General features: G+C 44.0%; 3 protein-coding genes across 3 annotated transcripts; all 3 read right to left on the minus strand.

Annotated features, from left to right (window-relative positions):
• Positions 1-2299: 2299 nt before the first annotated feature.
• LOC109139615 (odorant receptor 131-2-like) lies at positions 2300-3359 on the minus strand. The gene has a single exon (XM_019263681.2). It carries the CDS (start codon positions 3257-3259, stop codon positions 2300-2302), a length of 960 nt encoding a protein of 319 aa, XP_019119226.1. The 5' UTR covers positions 3260-3359.
• A 3164-nt stretch (positions 3360-6523) lies between these two features.
• On the minus strand, positions 6524-7483 carry LOC104939695 (odorant receptor 131-2-like). Its single transcript, XM_027273778.1, has one exon. The coding sequence runs from the start codon at positions 7481-7483 to the stop codon at positions 6524-6526; it is 960 nt and encodes a 319-aa protein (XP_027129579.1).
• A 7975-nt stretch (positions 7484-15458) lies between these two features.
• Positions 15459-16433, minus strand: LOC104926145 (odorant receptor 131-2-like). Its single transcript, XM_027273779.1, has one exon. The coding sequence runs from the start codon at positions 16416-16418 to the stop codon at positions 15459-15461; it is 960 nt and encodes a 319-aa protein (XP_027129580.1). The 5' UTR covers positions 16419-16433.
• Positions 16434-16501: the final 68 nt, after the last annotated feature.

Raw genomic sequence — 16501 nt, forward strand, 5'->3', positions numbered from 1 at the left:
GTGGTGCAGAAGAGGATGATGAACCATCATGGAGGGACAAGCCGCTGCATGGCATGTACCACCGACAAATTGAAGAAGTGGCTGACACCAAGAAATCCTACCAATGGCTGGAAAAGGCCGGATTGAAAGACAGCACAGAAACACTAATCATGGCAGCACAAGAACAGGCACCTGAGGTGCAGGCTGTGCAAAGATGCTCCTGAGACAGTTCAGCACATAACAGCAGGGTGTAAGATGCTGGCAGGTAAAGCATACATGGAACACCATAACCAAGTGGCTGGCATAGTGTACACGGACATCTGCACTGAGTATGTGCTGGAAATCCCAAGGTCAAAATGGAAGACACCTCCTAAGGTGGTTGAGAATGACCAAGCCAAGATACTGTGGGACTTCCTAATCCAGACCAACAAGCTGGTGATGCTGCGTGGTGCATCAACTGCAGGAGAGAGGTGAGGAGAGCAGCGCCAGGTGAGACTGATTAGCACACCTGCATCCTGTTAGCCAATCACTCTCTCCTTTTTAACACAGGGAAGATGAGCCAGACACAAACACACGAGGAGTCAGCAGGGAGGAACCGAAAGGTTGCGAAAGCCTGCAGAACGACTCTGACCCCTAAAATACACAGCATGCGGAACGGCTGCAGAACGGCTCCGCTCCGGAACGACTGCGTACTCCGCCGTCCGCCAACTCACACATAATCCGTTTGTAATGCGCTCAGGTGCCTCTCTGCTGGCTACATAGCATCGCGAGAACGCACAAGATCTCGCGAATTCACGCATAATCGCACGATATTGCCGGCTGTAGTCTCTTTGACTCCTGCGATGGCATTCCACGCCGCATCTTTTTTCTGGTGTCCTTATAAAAAGGATGTGAGGTGTCATAAATTATTACAGCTGAAAACCCCTCACCTGTTGACTTCAGGTCAGCCCCGCCCATTATGACGTGTTCTTGTAATGAAACTCGATCCGTGGTGAACACAGCGTATTTTATTTTGAAAATAAACCGGGGTTTTATTTTGTATTTTGTAGCCCATTTCCTTTCCCGGACAATCTGCTCTGTGCTGAATTTATGCGCCGTGCTCCGGCTTCCGTGAAAAATAGAAGCTCTGCGTATGTGTTGCGGAGGGCTGCCGGGCGCGGGGAGACTGTGTGAGCTGACACATTGACTAACATCGGGTCCGTCGCCCTGGCGGAGCCGTTCTGGAGCTGTTCCGCATGCAGTATATTTTAGGGGTAAGAGTGTGTGTAGCTGTGATCTATAATAATATAATAATTTGACACAATGTCAAATGGAGCTGACATGTAATTGCTTTTATATTTACTTTAGTTTGTAACAGTTTTCTACATTATTCTACACTGCACTGACCAAAAGAAAATCATCCAAGTGTGGAGTACACTGAGGGACGATTTCACAAAACTATTGAAAGTCTTTTGTGGCCTCCACAGTCTTTATTAAAACCTGAGCAAACTCAACTTAGGGTTTGCTAAGACCATAATAATGCAATTTCCTCGTGCTACAATGCATTCTTTGTGAAAATGGCACTGTGAGCTTTCAGTCATTTTCATCAGTCATTATAGCATATAGAGGGAAAGTAAGTGGATGTGCATGTGTGTCTCTCTGTGTTGGTTGTTATTCCTTGGTTTATTATTTACCACTTGGACCTTCAAGTAATTTTAAGCACAGAGCCATTATATCATATACAGTAGAGGGGAAGTAATTTGACATGCATGTGTGTCTCTTTGTTAGTGCTGCTGTGATTCCTAGGTTCATTATTATATTTTACAAACACAATCATTTTTATATAGAACATAATTTTTATTAAAAAAAAAAAAATTAAATACTGTTTGTGATATGTGTCTACCTTTTAAGAAAATGGATCAGATATTGTTAGAGTTATCAACATACAAGATTTTATGCAGCAAGACACCATTGCAGTGGGATTAAATATGTTTAAAAACTGAAACTGAGCAGGGATAAGGTATGCATAGACGTTATATTCTCTTTATTTTTTCCAATTGCAAGCACCAAAGAACACTGAATTAAAGTCTGGCTATGGGCTGACCAGAGAAAACATATAATCTTGCTCCAAAACTAAGCCTACCATTATTTTTTCTCATGTATTGATATTAAACATTATGCTCTACAGTAGGCCCTAAATGCCATGAATAAGTACTGCAAATGCACTTTGGGTTGTTGTGTAATTTTCTCGTATTTTTAAATAAACACATTGAATTTTGTGCAAAATCAATATTTGTCTCTGAAGAAAATGCTTGAATCATTTACTATAATTTGTAGGACCTCAGCCTTTGTGGAGATGACTAAGTCTCAGTCGACAGCAGAGATAGTACATGAGGACAGGTCTGATAGTTTGATCTCTGAGCCCATAGATGAGAGAACTCAGACATCTTGGGAGAATATAAATAAACACATAAAAAATATTCTTGATGCGTACCATTAGTAATCTTTGTAGGGTTGTTGAGAGTGATATAACAATAGGGCCATGCATAGTCGACAAAAGAGTGAGGCCCAGCTGCATCAGATGCAGCAGCACTGTGTTACGAGCCTTACGAGCTGAAACTTTGTCTGTGGAGGCTGATCTGGCTGCTACCATCACACCAATATAGGAGCAAGTGACTGCCACACCAGCTGATACAAACACAAAACCAGTATATGCTATGTCATAAATATCAGACATTGGCCCAAGTAACATTGCTATGTCAGAGCAAAAATCTGTCATCTGCAAGCTCTGCAGCTGATCAAATGGAAAATTTAACAGCAAAAGAACTCGAATGAGGACATTTAGTGAACTGAAAGTCCAAACCACAATGATAGCTATTGCTGTGTTTCTAACAGTGATGATGGTAGCATGCCTCAGTGGGTAGCACACAGCTACATATCTCTCCAAACACATCACCACCAACGTGAGAGGGGAGATTTCATTTGTGAGTCTGTTGAGCATGGTGAGAACACCACATACAGGATATGTTGGAAGTATTCTACAAACTGCCATTATGTACATTAACTGACTCAGTGCCAGCAGAACAGTGTCTGAAAAAAGGAGATTATACAGAAGAATGTAACGGCAGGTCTCACGAAACACAGCTTTACTCCTCAGGGTGAATAACATGATCCCATTAATGAAGAGGAACAGACAGCATGGCATTCCAATCAGTGTGGAAAACACCACTCTTTCCAGTAATCCCACATACTGTTGTTCAGCAGTGATGTTGAGAGTCTGAGTCTGATTTCCATATGACATTTTAGATGAAAATTTAACACGAAAAATACATTTGTCACCTGTTGATGTATCTGAAGCACAATTTTCTCTGATTTCTATTGCTAAAACAGTGAGAACATTCACCAACAAAACCTGAAATCATCTACGTACATTTTTCTTGCTTATTTCCATTGAAGCATAGCCTTCCTTCCTTTATGAGATCTGCCCTCACCTACTTCAACTGACACTTAAAATATTATTCAAGGATGATGTAATCTCTCTACCGTCACTTCTTCAGTCCTCTGCTCCTACGCATTGGGAGTAATTTAGAGACTTCTAGAATCTAAACGCACACAATTAGGCCCTAGAACTGCTGTTTGGTTGCAGTTATTGTGAAAAAAAACAGATAGATTCCTGCTTTATCTGGATCTCCGGCGTACCGGCATGACTATGTGCCGGATCTCCGCCATGCTGCCATTGACTGTGGAAAAAAAAAAGGAAAAAAATGCACTCCAGAAAATATTTTGGGCACTTATGCATCTCAATTACATAGAAAATTTCCATCCATTTGAATTACAAAGTTTTAATATAAATTCACTAACAAACTTAATGTGAAGCAAGTACAGTGGTCCCTCGTTTATCGCAGGGGATACGTTCTAAAAGTAACCCGCATTAGACGGAAATCCACGAAGTAATCACCTGAATTTTTTACAATTATTATACATGTTTTAAGCCTGTAAAACCCCTAACCACACACTTTTATACACTTTTCTCAGACAGGCATTAACATTTTCTCACATTTCTCTCTTATTTAAACACTCTCAAAGTTCAAACTTTCGCAGATTTAACAAAAATAAGTACAATACTGTATTAGTAAATAAATCCAAAGATCAAAACCTGTTTTCAAGCCCAAACTGGCTCTGACTCTTCACCCCCTTATTATTGTCTGCAATATCAGTGCTAATTAAAACAAAAGACAAACAGAAGACAAAAATCTTTACCCATTCATCTGTAATTAAATGTATCCAATCTAAGAATTTTATACACAAGGTCATTAAAGCGTGTAGCAAATACCACTTTACTTTACAGATTGCCACACTACACATGCTCTTTTTAAACTGTGAATAAATTGACACATTCTGGTGTAATCAATATTCATCTATGAAGTGATTATCCAGATTTTTGCCTTGACTGCTGTGACTGAAACACAGTGAGTGACAGCAGAGATTGTTCATGGGGATGGGTCTGATGGTCTGGTCTCTGATTTCATAAATGAGTGAACTTAAGGCCCTGTTTACACGTACACAGGTATTTTTAAAAACGGAGACATTTCCCTTCGTTTGTACCTATCTTTTACACGCAAACGGTGAATTCGCCTCTGAAAACGAATCTTTCTAAAAACTCCGGCTAGAGTGGAGATTCTGGAAAACTCCGGTTTTGCGTTTGCGTGTAAATTGAGATAAACGGAGTTTTAGGCAGCGGATGCGCCAAAAGTGCGACCAATGTTTACTTGTTGCTATGACGATGCTCATGGAAGCATTATTCTGATTGGCTTGCAAGAGGATTCGCCTTCTTCCTACACTGCCGCCCACAGGCTTGGCGTAGTTATGACGGCGCTCGATGGCGTATTTATGCGGGTTGACTTTTTTGAAAACGATGCTATGTGCACGATGTTATTTTGGAAAACGGAGGGAGGGAAATATTCGTTTCTCAACATACCCGGCTACGTGTAAACGTAGCCTAAGACACCTTGGAAATATGATAATACAAACATAAAGGACATTTTGGATGCGCACAACTATTATCCTATCTAGAACCTTTGCCATAGCCATGAGCAATGGGTTGTGTATAGTTGAGGAAAGAATGAGTCCCAGCTGCACCAGATGCAGCAGCAGTGTCTTACGAGCCTTTTGAGCTGAAGCTTTGTCTGTGGAGGCTGACCTGGCTGCTACCATCACACCAACATAGGAGCAAGTGACTGCCACACCAGCTGATACAAACACAAAACCAGTGTAGGCTTTATCATAAAGATCGGACATTAGATTAAGCAACATGCTTTCTTTGCCACAAAAGTCTTTTATCTGCACGCTCTGCAGTTTATTAGTACTATTAAATGAATCGTATTACTTGCTTCACATTAAGTTTATTTGTTTATTTTATTAAGATGGAAATTTTTCTATGTGACTGAAATGCATAAGTCCTTCTTTTTGGCTAAAAAATGTTTTTAGTGTACACAACACAGAGAAAAAAAAACATGTAAATTACAAAGTATGACAAAGGGAGAATTTCACCACTCACTAAGCTGCCAAGTAAATGGCATCTCACTGCTTTGTTGTCATTTGAACGTATTTGAATTAGGTAATATGGGTAACATTTAGCACTAAACTGTCCCTGAACTGACAAAAACACAATTAAAAAGCAACCAGCACTCACATACACACTGGAGAAGCAGTACCTCCACAGTCTTGACCTGAAAACCTGAGCAAACAACCCCAAGTTGGTGAAAATCATAATAATGCAATTTTATCGGGCTACAATGCATTCTTTGTGAATTTGCCACTGTTAACTTTAAGTCATTTTGATCACAGATTCATTATTGCATATAGAGGGGAAGTAAATGGACCTGCATGTGTGTCTCCGTATGTTAGTACTGTTGTTATTTATGTAAGTTTTATTATTATATTTCACCAATATAAGAATTTTTCATATACAACAGAACTGTAGCAAATTCTCTTTAGTTTTTTAAATACCATATGATATGCATTATACATTTTCAAAATAATTATCAACCATTGTTCGAGTTATCAACATGAAAGGTTTTATGCATTAAGACGCCATTGCAGTGGGGTTGAATATGTTTAAATACAGTGAAATTGAGCAGAAGGTATGCCTAGACATTATGTTAGTCTTTTTGTTCTTTCCAATTGGAAGCAATAAGGAACATTGAATTAATTATTGTTTTAATGTATAAATATTAGATGTTATACTCTATTCTACTACCATTAATAACTAACCCAAATGCACTTGTTTTCATTTTCTCAAAAATTAAAATAAACACATTGAATTTTGTGCAAAATCAACATTTATCTCTGAAAAAAATGGTTGATTGATTTTCTGTATTTTGTAGGACCTCAGCCCTTCAATATGTTATTTTACATTGTTAAAATTTAACATTGTTCTCTACAGGATGCCCTAATAAACATTAATCAGCACCGTAAATGCACTTTGGGATGTTATTTTAATTTTCTCATATTTTTAAATAAACATAAAAAAAAGGGTTTAATATTTGCTGTAATTTGTGGGACCTCAGCCTTTGTGGAGACGACTAAGTTTCAGTCGACAGCAGAGATGGTACATGAGGACGGGTCTGATGGTCTTATCTCTGAGCCCATAGATGAGAGAACTCAGACATCTTGGGAGAATATAAATAAACACATATAAAATACTCTTGATGCGTACAATTACTAATCTTGATAGGGTTTTTGAGAGTGATACAATCATAAAGGAGTGCATAGTCGACAAGAGACTGAGGCCCAGCTGCACCATATGCAACAGCAGTGTATTACGAGCCTTATGAGCTGAAGCTTTGTCTGTGGAGGCTGACCTGGCTGCTACCATCACACCAACATAGGAGCAAGTGACTGCCACACCAGCTGATACAAACACAAAACCAGTATATGCTTTCTCATAAATATCAGACATTGGCCCAAGTAACATTGCTATGTTAGAGCAAATATCTGTCATCTGCAAGCTCTGCAGCTGATCAAATGGAAAATTTAACAGCAAAAGAACTCGAATGAGGACATTTAGGGAACTAAAAGCCCAAACCACAATGATAGCTACTGCTGTGTTTCTGACAGTGATGATGGTAGCATGCCTCAGTGGGTAGCACACAGCTACATATCTCTCCAAACACATCACCACCAACGTGAGAGGGGAGATTTCATTTGCAAGACCAGCAAGCATGGTAAGAACACCACATACAGGATATGTTGTAATTATTCTACAAGCAGACAGTATATACAATAACTGACTGAGTCCCAGCATTACAGTGTCTGAAAAAAGGAGGTTATACAGAAGAATGTAACGGGAGGTCTCACGAAACACAGCTTTACTCCTAAGGGTAAATAACATGATCCCATTAATGAAGAGGAACAGACAGCATGGCATTCCAATCAGCATGGTAAACAACACTCTTTCCAATAATCCCTGATACCGTTGTTCAGCAGTGATGTTGAGAGTCTGAGTCTGATTTGCATAAGACATCTTAGAGAAAAACACAAGACCAAAAATTAATGTGAACCTGTTGATGTAGGTGAAGCATGAACGCTTTTTTCCTGTTTATATTGCTAGAACAGTGAGGACATTCACAAACAAAACCTAGAATCCTCCATGTACATTTCCCCTGCTTGTTTCCGTGTAAGCATAGCTGGTCTGCAAGATTCTCTTTCCCTCACATATGATTTATGAGGTCTGTCCTCACACCTACTTAATGACAACACCAGCATGTCACACCACATTAGCTTGGTTAAATATTATTCATGGATGATGTAATCTCTCTTTCACCACCTCCTCTTTATCCTTCTCTTACGAGGTGGAGGTAATTTAGGGACTGAAGATTTAGAGAAATAAAAACCCAATTATGGCCTGTCATGGCTATTTCAAGTGCATTTTTACGATTTACGTGTTCATTGCATTGGACTACGGGAGGTAAAACTTGAGACCACTCAGGTTTAATTTCATCAGCCAACAGAGCCAATAGAGAATCCGGTTGATTTTCAAAATAAAACACCCAGTGCAAACTGCTGGTTGTAAATGCAGTCAAAACGAAACTTTAGGTTATTTACATAACCCCGGTTCTCTGAGTAATATGAGTGAGATGTCTCACTATGGGATGCACGCCCCTGCTGCAGACCTCAGAAGCATTAATCTCATTACGCCAATCCTGATTGGCTGGTGAAACGTGTCCGTCCGCTCCCGGTAGTACCACCTACCTTAAATAGCCCATGCAGACGGCACCACGTCATTCAAAATAAGCACCTCTTCTCACTCGCCCAAGCAAGAAGGGTTGTCTGGTGAGACATCTCACTCATATTACTCAGAGAACCGGGGTTATGTAAATAACCTAAAGTTCTCTTTCATAATATTTCGTTCGATGTCTCACTATGGGATGTGGTTGCTCCCGTATTGCCAGACAAGCTTATCTAGCGTCCACCAACCCACAGGGAAAAGTACTCTGTTCCTATCAGGACAGCAAAACCGCCCGTGCCACGCACGGAGCGGAAACGTCCAGCATATAGAAACGGACAAAAGTGAGTGGCGAGGACCAACTCGCCGCAGCACAGATGTCCTGAACAGAAACTCCCCTGAATAAGGCCCAGGATGCGGCCAAGCCACGAGTCGAGTGCGCCCGCAGACCCACAGGTGGCTGCAAACCCTGACTCGTATAAGCCAAAGCAATCGCCTCCACCACCCAGTGGGATAGGCGCTGCTTTGAGACTGGCTTCCCCTTATGAGGATTAGCCCAGGAGACGAACAGCTGATCGCTTCTCCTGAAACCCCTTGTCCTATCCATATAAGTGCGCACCGCACGGACTGGACATAACGCATGCGACAACTGCTCACCCGGTGAGGCAGCAAAAGCCACAAGGTCAATAGGAGAACATGAGCCCAGCACCTTAGGCACAAAAGCCGGGTTGGGCTTCAAAATCATCCTTACATCCCCCGGGAAGACCTGGGCGCATGAGGGATGCACTGAAAGCGCATGGATGTCACTAACCCGTTTAGCCGAAGCCAGAGCCAGCAACAACACTGTCTTGAGAGACACGTGTTTCAAGTCCGCTCCCTCCAGTGGCTCAAAAAGAGGGCCCTTAAGCCCCTCCAGAACCACAGCCAGATCCCACGGTGGTACCAGTGGTCTGGACACGGGGAGAAGCCTGCGCGCTCCCTTCATAAAACGGCAAACCAGCGGGTGCTGGCCCGCTGTTCGCTCGCCAAACCCCACGTGACATGCGGCGATAGCCGCTAAGTACACTTTAATCGTGGAGAAGGCTTTTCGTTTGTCAATCAGGTCCTGCAAGAATGACAATATCACTCCTACAGGACACTGAAAGGGAATGTGGCCGTTTCTGTGACACCACCCCTCAAACACCCTCCACTTACAGTCATACAGAGACCTAGTGGAGGAGGCTCGAGCACTTTGTATAGTGGAAATCACGCGCTGTGAAAGGCCCACAGCTGACAGATTTAGCCACTCAGGGGCCAAGCCCACAGAGCCAGGCGCTCTGGGTGCGGGTGGAAGACCGCCCCCCCTCCCTGCGATAGCAGGTCCCTGCGCAGCGGGAGCTGCCAGGGCTGAGCGCACAGCAACTGATATATCTCCGCCAGCCAATGCATCGCAGGCCAATGCGGAGCTATCAAAATCAGTGCGTGGCCGTGCTCCCTCACTCTGGACAGAGTGGGGGGTATCAAGGCCAGGGGAGGGAATGCGTAAAGAGGCTCGCGCGGCCAGGCGTGCGCTAGTGCGTCTACGCCGAGGGGAGCATCCATGCTGCGCAGAGAGTAAAACAGCGCGCACTGTGCGTTCTCTCTCGACGCGAACAGATCCACCATGGCCCGACCGAACCGGGCCCATATCTGTTCTACAATCTCTGGGTGCAGAGACCACTCCCCGTATACTGGCGCGCCCCTGGACAACAGGTCTGCGCCCATGTTCAGGACTCCCGGGATGTGCGTCGCTCTCAGGGAGAGGAGACGACCGCAGCTTCACAGGATTAGTCTGCGTGCCAGCATGTACAACTGACGGGAGCGTAATCCCCCTTGACGGTTGATGTACGCCACCGTCGTCGTATTGTCCGTCCTCACCAGGACATGATGACCCATGAGAGACGGAAGGAAATGTTTCAGGGAGAGGAACACCGCTGAAAGTTCCAGAAGGTTTATGTGAGACCGCTGGAGGTCCACACCCCAGCGGCCCCTCACAGACCGGCCCTCGTGAATCCCGCCCCAACCTGTCAGGCTGGCGTCCGTAGTGACCACCTTCCTGGACAGGACGGAGCCCATGGGCACCCTGTGGGTCAGAAAGGACGGGGCTTTTGTTAGCTGCGCCCTCGGCCATCGGCCTGGATGCGACAGCTGGACACATTTTATTTTCATTTTGAAAAACTGTGTGAACGTGCGTGCTTGTGGACATGAGAGAGCGGGAACTGCTGAACCCTCCGCCTTCAAATGTCCGTTTCTCCCGGTTCGCTCTGGCACGGTCCGTGACAGCCGGGAGATGGGGGCGTGGTGGGCCTCCAGGTGCACGCTCGAAAGCCAAACGGGTGGAGCTGGGGAACGGGGAATGTCCAGCTGCATCACCGGCGAAGAGAGGGGTCGTCAGGCCGCTCTCTTCTTCTTCCTGGCCTGGTTGTAGACAGCTTGTGCGGGCAGTGCGGACGGAGCTGCAACCGGGACCGAGGATTTCTTGGGCCAGCCGGCCCGACCGGGCAGGGGAGCCGGGGCTGGCTGAGGTTTCGGCTGTTTAGGCATTTTAAACTGCGAAACCTGGGCGGCCGTCTGCGCAAAGCTTTTGCGCGGCGCAGGTGGAGAGGGAGCCGGGGGCTTTCGAGGGAGGCACAGCCGGAGAGCTTCGTCCTCCTTCTTTTTGGCTTCACACCGCCGTTGCATCGAGTCCAACGCGGAGCCAAAAATCCCCTCCGGGACAATGGGCATGTCCAGGACGTCTTCCTTCTCTCTGTCTGACAGGTTGGCGAGGTTGAGCCACCGCGCTCGTTCCTGCAGAACCATGATCCCCATTGCTTTTCCCGTGGCCTGGACCGCGCAGCGTTGGACACGGAGACACAGGTCGGTGATGACCGGTATCTCCTCCCACGCAGCTAGGTCCTGAGTTTGCACAAAATCCTCACATAACTCAGCCTGATAAGCCGTGAGCAGGGAGAGGACGTTGAGCGCTCTGGCCGAAAGCGCCACCATCTTATACGCCTTTTCAGTCAGGGCCGACTGAAAACGGTCAGACTTGGACGGCAGACTGGGGCTCCTGGAGGACACCGCTGACGGCCGCGGGTGAAGGTGGGCGGCAACAAGTGGCTCCATCGGAGGCATGCCGAGCAGACCCAGGCTCTCCATCGCCTCACAGTCGAGGGATGCGGCCCCGGGAATCGGGCTCCTGCTGCTGTAGGGGCGGTCTCTCCATGAGCGCACCACCTCATCCAGCAGCTCTGGGAAGACGGGGAGAAGTTGCTTCGTCGCACTCTTGGCCAAGGGCAATTTCTTCCCCTCGTAGCGGGACCTGGTGGGCTCAGCTACGACAGCGGGCCAAGGGATGGCTAGTCGGGCAGCAGCGCGTTTGCACACGTCGAGCATGTCCGAGCTAGGGAGAGGAGAAGCTGGTGTGCTGCCCTCATCTCCATCCCGAGAGGCGACGGAGGCCGCGGGCTGGGTAGCCCGGGCCGGCGTCATGAAGATGTCGTCCTCGTCCTCATCCTCTGATATGAGGAGGCCCGAGGCGTCAACTTCATCTTCCCCATAGTCCAGTACCAGGACGTCTTCCTCATGCGGGGGGTCCGCGGCCAGGTCAAGCTGGGAGCCCCAGCTGGCGCTAGCCTCCGGTTCCACCACCGCAACAGCCCCCTTCTCCTCTTCATCCTCGACGGCGGCGCCGTCTGAAGGGAGATAGGGGTCATGTCCAGACAAGCTAGCCTGGTGGGCTAGCCGTCTGCGGAGACTCTTGTTCGTGAACACCGCACAGTGTTGACACGAGCCGGGGACTTCGATAGCTAGCCGGGCATGTTGCAGCCCCAGGCAGCTCGAGCAGACCTGGTGTGGATCTCTGCTCGATATCTTGTTCCCACAGCGACAGGGACGGGCCCCAGAGTCTCCATGCCCTCTGGTGTGAGGGGTTTTAGCCTCCATTCCTTGCGAGCTGGTGTGCAGGCAAGGAGTCGAGGAAGTTAACTGGTGTGCTAACTTTTTAGAAACCGAGAAATTAGCTGGTGTGCTAATGCTCAGTACTCGAACAGCCGTGGTGAGGCGTCGAGGAAGTTAACTGGTGTGCTAACTTTTTAGAAACCGAGAAATTAGCTGGTGTGCTAACACTCGGCACTCGAACAGCCGTGGTGAGGCGTCGAGAACAGTGCTGGCCTGGCCGTGGTGGGGCGAGGAAGCACTGAGTTCGATCTGGTGTGACCGAAGCAGAAAATCTCCAAGGCTAGGTAGCGCCCGACGACAGAAGCTAAATAAGATCCGTCTGTGGACAGTTTAGCTAGCTAGCCAAGGACGCGAGATACGCTCCGAGTGAGAAGAGGTGTTTGAATGACGTGGTGCCGTCCGCATGGGCTATTTAAGGTAGGTGGTACTACCGGGAGCGGACACGTTTCACCAGCCAATCAGGATTGGCGTAATGAGATTAATGCTTCTGAGGTCTGCAGCAGGGGCGTGCATCCCATAGTGAGACATCGAACGAAATATTATGAAAGAGAACTTAATGGTTATGTTGGATAGCATATTTATATATTTAGAAGCACACAAATGAAGGAAAATTGCCAAGTCTGAGAAAGTAATTAACTGTACTGTAAGTCTGGTGGCCAAGCGCTCTTTTGTTCTTTTGCAACTTTAAATTGAAGTGTTTAAAGTGTAGTTTTTTTCATGAAGCTTGTTTTTTTTCTTCTTCCTATCCTTTTCTTCTTTGTATCATTTCCTATACAATATAATTCAAATCTTCAAAGTATTTTAGCCTATGAGTGCTGGAGTGTAAATTTAAGCAATATTACACAAGGTTGTGCTTTAACATCATTACTGGCACTACAGTGATGCGCTCAGTTAGCATCACTGAAGCGCCAGTAATAAGTTAAAGCTCACCCTCTATTGTAATTTTGCAACTATACAACAAATACCAACTTGAGTAAAATATCTAATCAAAAGATGTGTTGGGTCATGTTTTGGGTCAATTTCATTTTTTTGCTCGCCGTTTCTGTTCTGATCTCAGTTTCTATGGAAATACATGGAGTCTGACTAATATCTGGAAAACAATCAACTGTGGCAGTATACTCTTATATGTAATAGAACCCAGTTTACCACTCCAGCAAGCTGTCAAGCCTTAGCAACATAACAACAGAGATGCTTTCTAGTCCCAGACTGTAACATAGTCACACCCTGTCTTTCTTTATTTGGTCCCTTGTCTCTTTAACTACTCTCCTGTCATTTCAGGTCCCATCCTCCTTGATCAGCTCATTCCCCTCACCTGGTTTTCCCCGCCCATCTCCACACCTGCAGCCCATTTTCTCATTAGCTCCTCAGTGTATATATACTAGTCCATTTTCATTTCATCCCTGCCAGAGTGTCTTGTATTGTTTCGCCAAGCTCTCCAGCAATCCCTGTTTTTTGACTTCCTGTTCTGATCCTGTTTTTGCCTGTCGTGGATTTTGGATTCCTGCCTGCCCCCCGTCGGATTTGCTTGCCTGTTTTTTGATCTCCTGGTTTTGACCCTGCCTGTTTCTGGACTTAGTAAACTGATCTTCCCTCGAACTTGTCTGCTTCAGTGTCGTGCTTTTGGGTTCTCCTTGCCAGTATCAGTACCCGTGACACAGACAACTGTTTGTGGAGCTTCCCAAATTGAATAAATAAAGCACATATAAACACTAGACTGCTTTGCTAGTTCAGTCCTGTAGTGTCTAAGATATCTGCTGAAAAAGATATTTTTCTTCATGGACACAAATACTTGAACTTCACATGTATTTGAGACTCACTGCACCGCCGATGGTGGATGTGATCCAAGCATTTTGAATAACAGTGTTTTAAAGTCCAAAAGTCAAACTCTATGGAACAAAGATCGATGTAATTATTTCCAAAATTGACAACATGTTTTAATGTAATGAAATATGCATCTTCAGTCCATATTTATCAACCTTTAGTCTTCAAAAACAACAAACATCTAAACTCATTAAACTGTTTAATCTCCCACATGCTGCACACAAATGAGGCACACACCTGTAATAATGAGGCAGTCTAACAGCTCCATAACACACGGATTATTAATCAATTAAAGTTGAAATATGAAATTCAGATTTATTACTTCATTAAATGTTGATAACAAAATGATTTATTTTATATTTCTATTGTAGCCCTTATCTTCTTCAGCTACAGTAGTTAGAACGTTGCCATGGAGATGGTGAAATAATATTTGTAGTGATGAGTCAGGTGTGCTGTCATGCTGAACACAAAATGTCTATTTGACATTGATCAGATTGCATGATCATAACTACTTGTTGTATAATATATGCATGAAGAACCGTCTCTTCAGCAATGTGCAAGATGTGAAATGGTGTCAACACATAATTGTTTGTCTCAACTTAAGTTGATTATATATTATTATACGTTATTATATATTTAAATTTAACTTAGCTTGTACAGTTATATATTTTTCTACATTTATCTACATTTAAGTGATCGGTAGAACTTCATCAAACATCAATGTGGTGGGCATACATATAGAAGGGTAAATTCACGATGAAATGTACCTCTATTTGTGCTCTGGTGTCATTTGCACATATTTTAATCAAATAATATGAGTAACATTTTTTTTTTTTCCCCCATTTAAGCAAAGAAACCAAGCACTTCACAGTAGGTCATAGGTGCACAGATGTCACAGAGACAGTGGAGGATCTGGTATTCACCATGAGGGATTCAAACTATAAAACAATATAAAACCTTATATTGTGAGAAGCAGAAATTATAGCTGCATTGTTACACTCAAGCAAGGAAAAAGGCTCTCTGCACAACCATCATGTGATAGGGTACTTCAGCATACATGAGAGTAAATTTAATAATAAGAATAAAGATAATAATGAGGACGCTCAAAAAAGGTACTTAGCTTATTCAAATAAAACAAACGACAAAAATAAAGTATAAATATTATATATATATATATACACACATCTAGAGCTAGTGCCTCCACAGTTTAGATTTAAGAGGTAAAGTATGTTGATGTGCACGTATCTTTGTTTGTACTGTTGTTATTCCTACGCCTGTTTTTTTTTTTTTTTTCGCAATTGTAAACAATGAATGTTGAATCAAAATAATTCAGGGAAACAGTAAACAGTAAAAAAAGGAGACAGTAACAATATATTCACCTTGGTTTGTGATTAATTTTCTCATATTGACATATAAACACATCAAGTTTTGTTCAGTATCAGTATTTATAACTGAAAATAATGATTGAATCATTCACTGAAATTTTGTCACCTCAGCTTTTGCTGAAGTGACTAAGTCTCAGTCGACAGCAGAGATAGTACATGAGGACGGGTCTGATGGTCTGATCTCTGAGCCCATAGATGAGAGAACTTAGACATCTTGGGAGAATATAAATAAACACATAAAAACTACTCCTGATGCGTATAATTAGTAGTCTTGGTAGGGTTGTTGAGAGTGATACAATAATAGTGCCATGCATAGTTGACAAGAGAATGAGGCCCAGCTGCACCAGGTGCAGCAGCAATGTATTACGAGCCTTATGAGCTGAAGCTTTGTCTGTGGAGGCTGATCTGGCTGCTACCATCACACCAATATAGGAGCAAGTGACTGCCACACCAGCTGATAGAAACACAAAACCAGTATATGCTTTGTCATAAAGATCAGACATTGGCACAAGAAACATGGCCTCGTAAGAGCAAATATCTGTCATCTGCAAGCTTGGCAGTTCTTCAAATGGAAAGGTTAACAGCAAAAGAACTTGAACGAGGACATTTAGTGAACTGAAAGCCCAAACCACAATGATAGCTATTGCTGTGTTTCTGACAGTGATTATGGCAGCATGCCTCAGTGGGTAGCACACAGCTACATATCTCTCCAAACACATCACTACCAATGTGAGCGGGGAGATTTCATTTGTGAGTTTGTTGAGCATAGAAAGAACACCACATACAGGATATGTGGTAAATATTCTACAAGCAGCCAGTATGTACATTAACTGACTCAGTGCCAACAGAACAGTGTCTGCAAAAAGGAGGTTATACAGAAGAATGTAGCGGGAGGTCTCACGAAACACAGCTTTACTCCTTAAGGTGAATAACATGGTCCCATTAATAAAGAGAAACAGACAGCATGGCATTCCAATCAGTATGGCAATAAACACTCTTTCAAAAAATCCCACATACTGTTGTTCAGTAGTGATGTTGAGAGTCTGAGACTGATTTGCATAAGACATCTTAGAAAAACATTTAAGGCGCAAAGTTAATATGAATCTGCTGATGTAGGTAAAGCACAAAAACATAACATAACACATTTTTT

This window comes from Larimichthys crocea, chromosome XXII, assembly GCF_000972845.2.
Source record: "Larimichthys crocea isolate SSNF chromosome XXII, L_crocea_2.0, whole genome shotgun sequence".
NCBI classification, from domain to species: Eukaryota; Metazoa; Chordata; class Actinopteri; family Sciaenidae; genus Larimichthys; species Larimichthys crocea.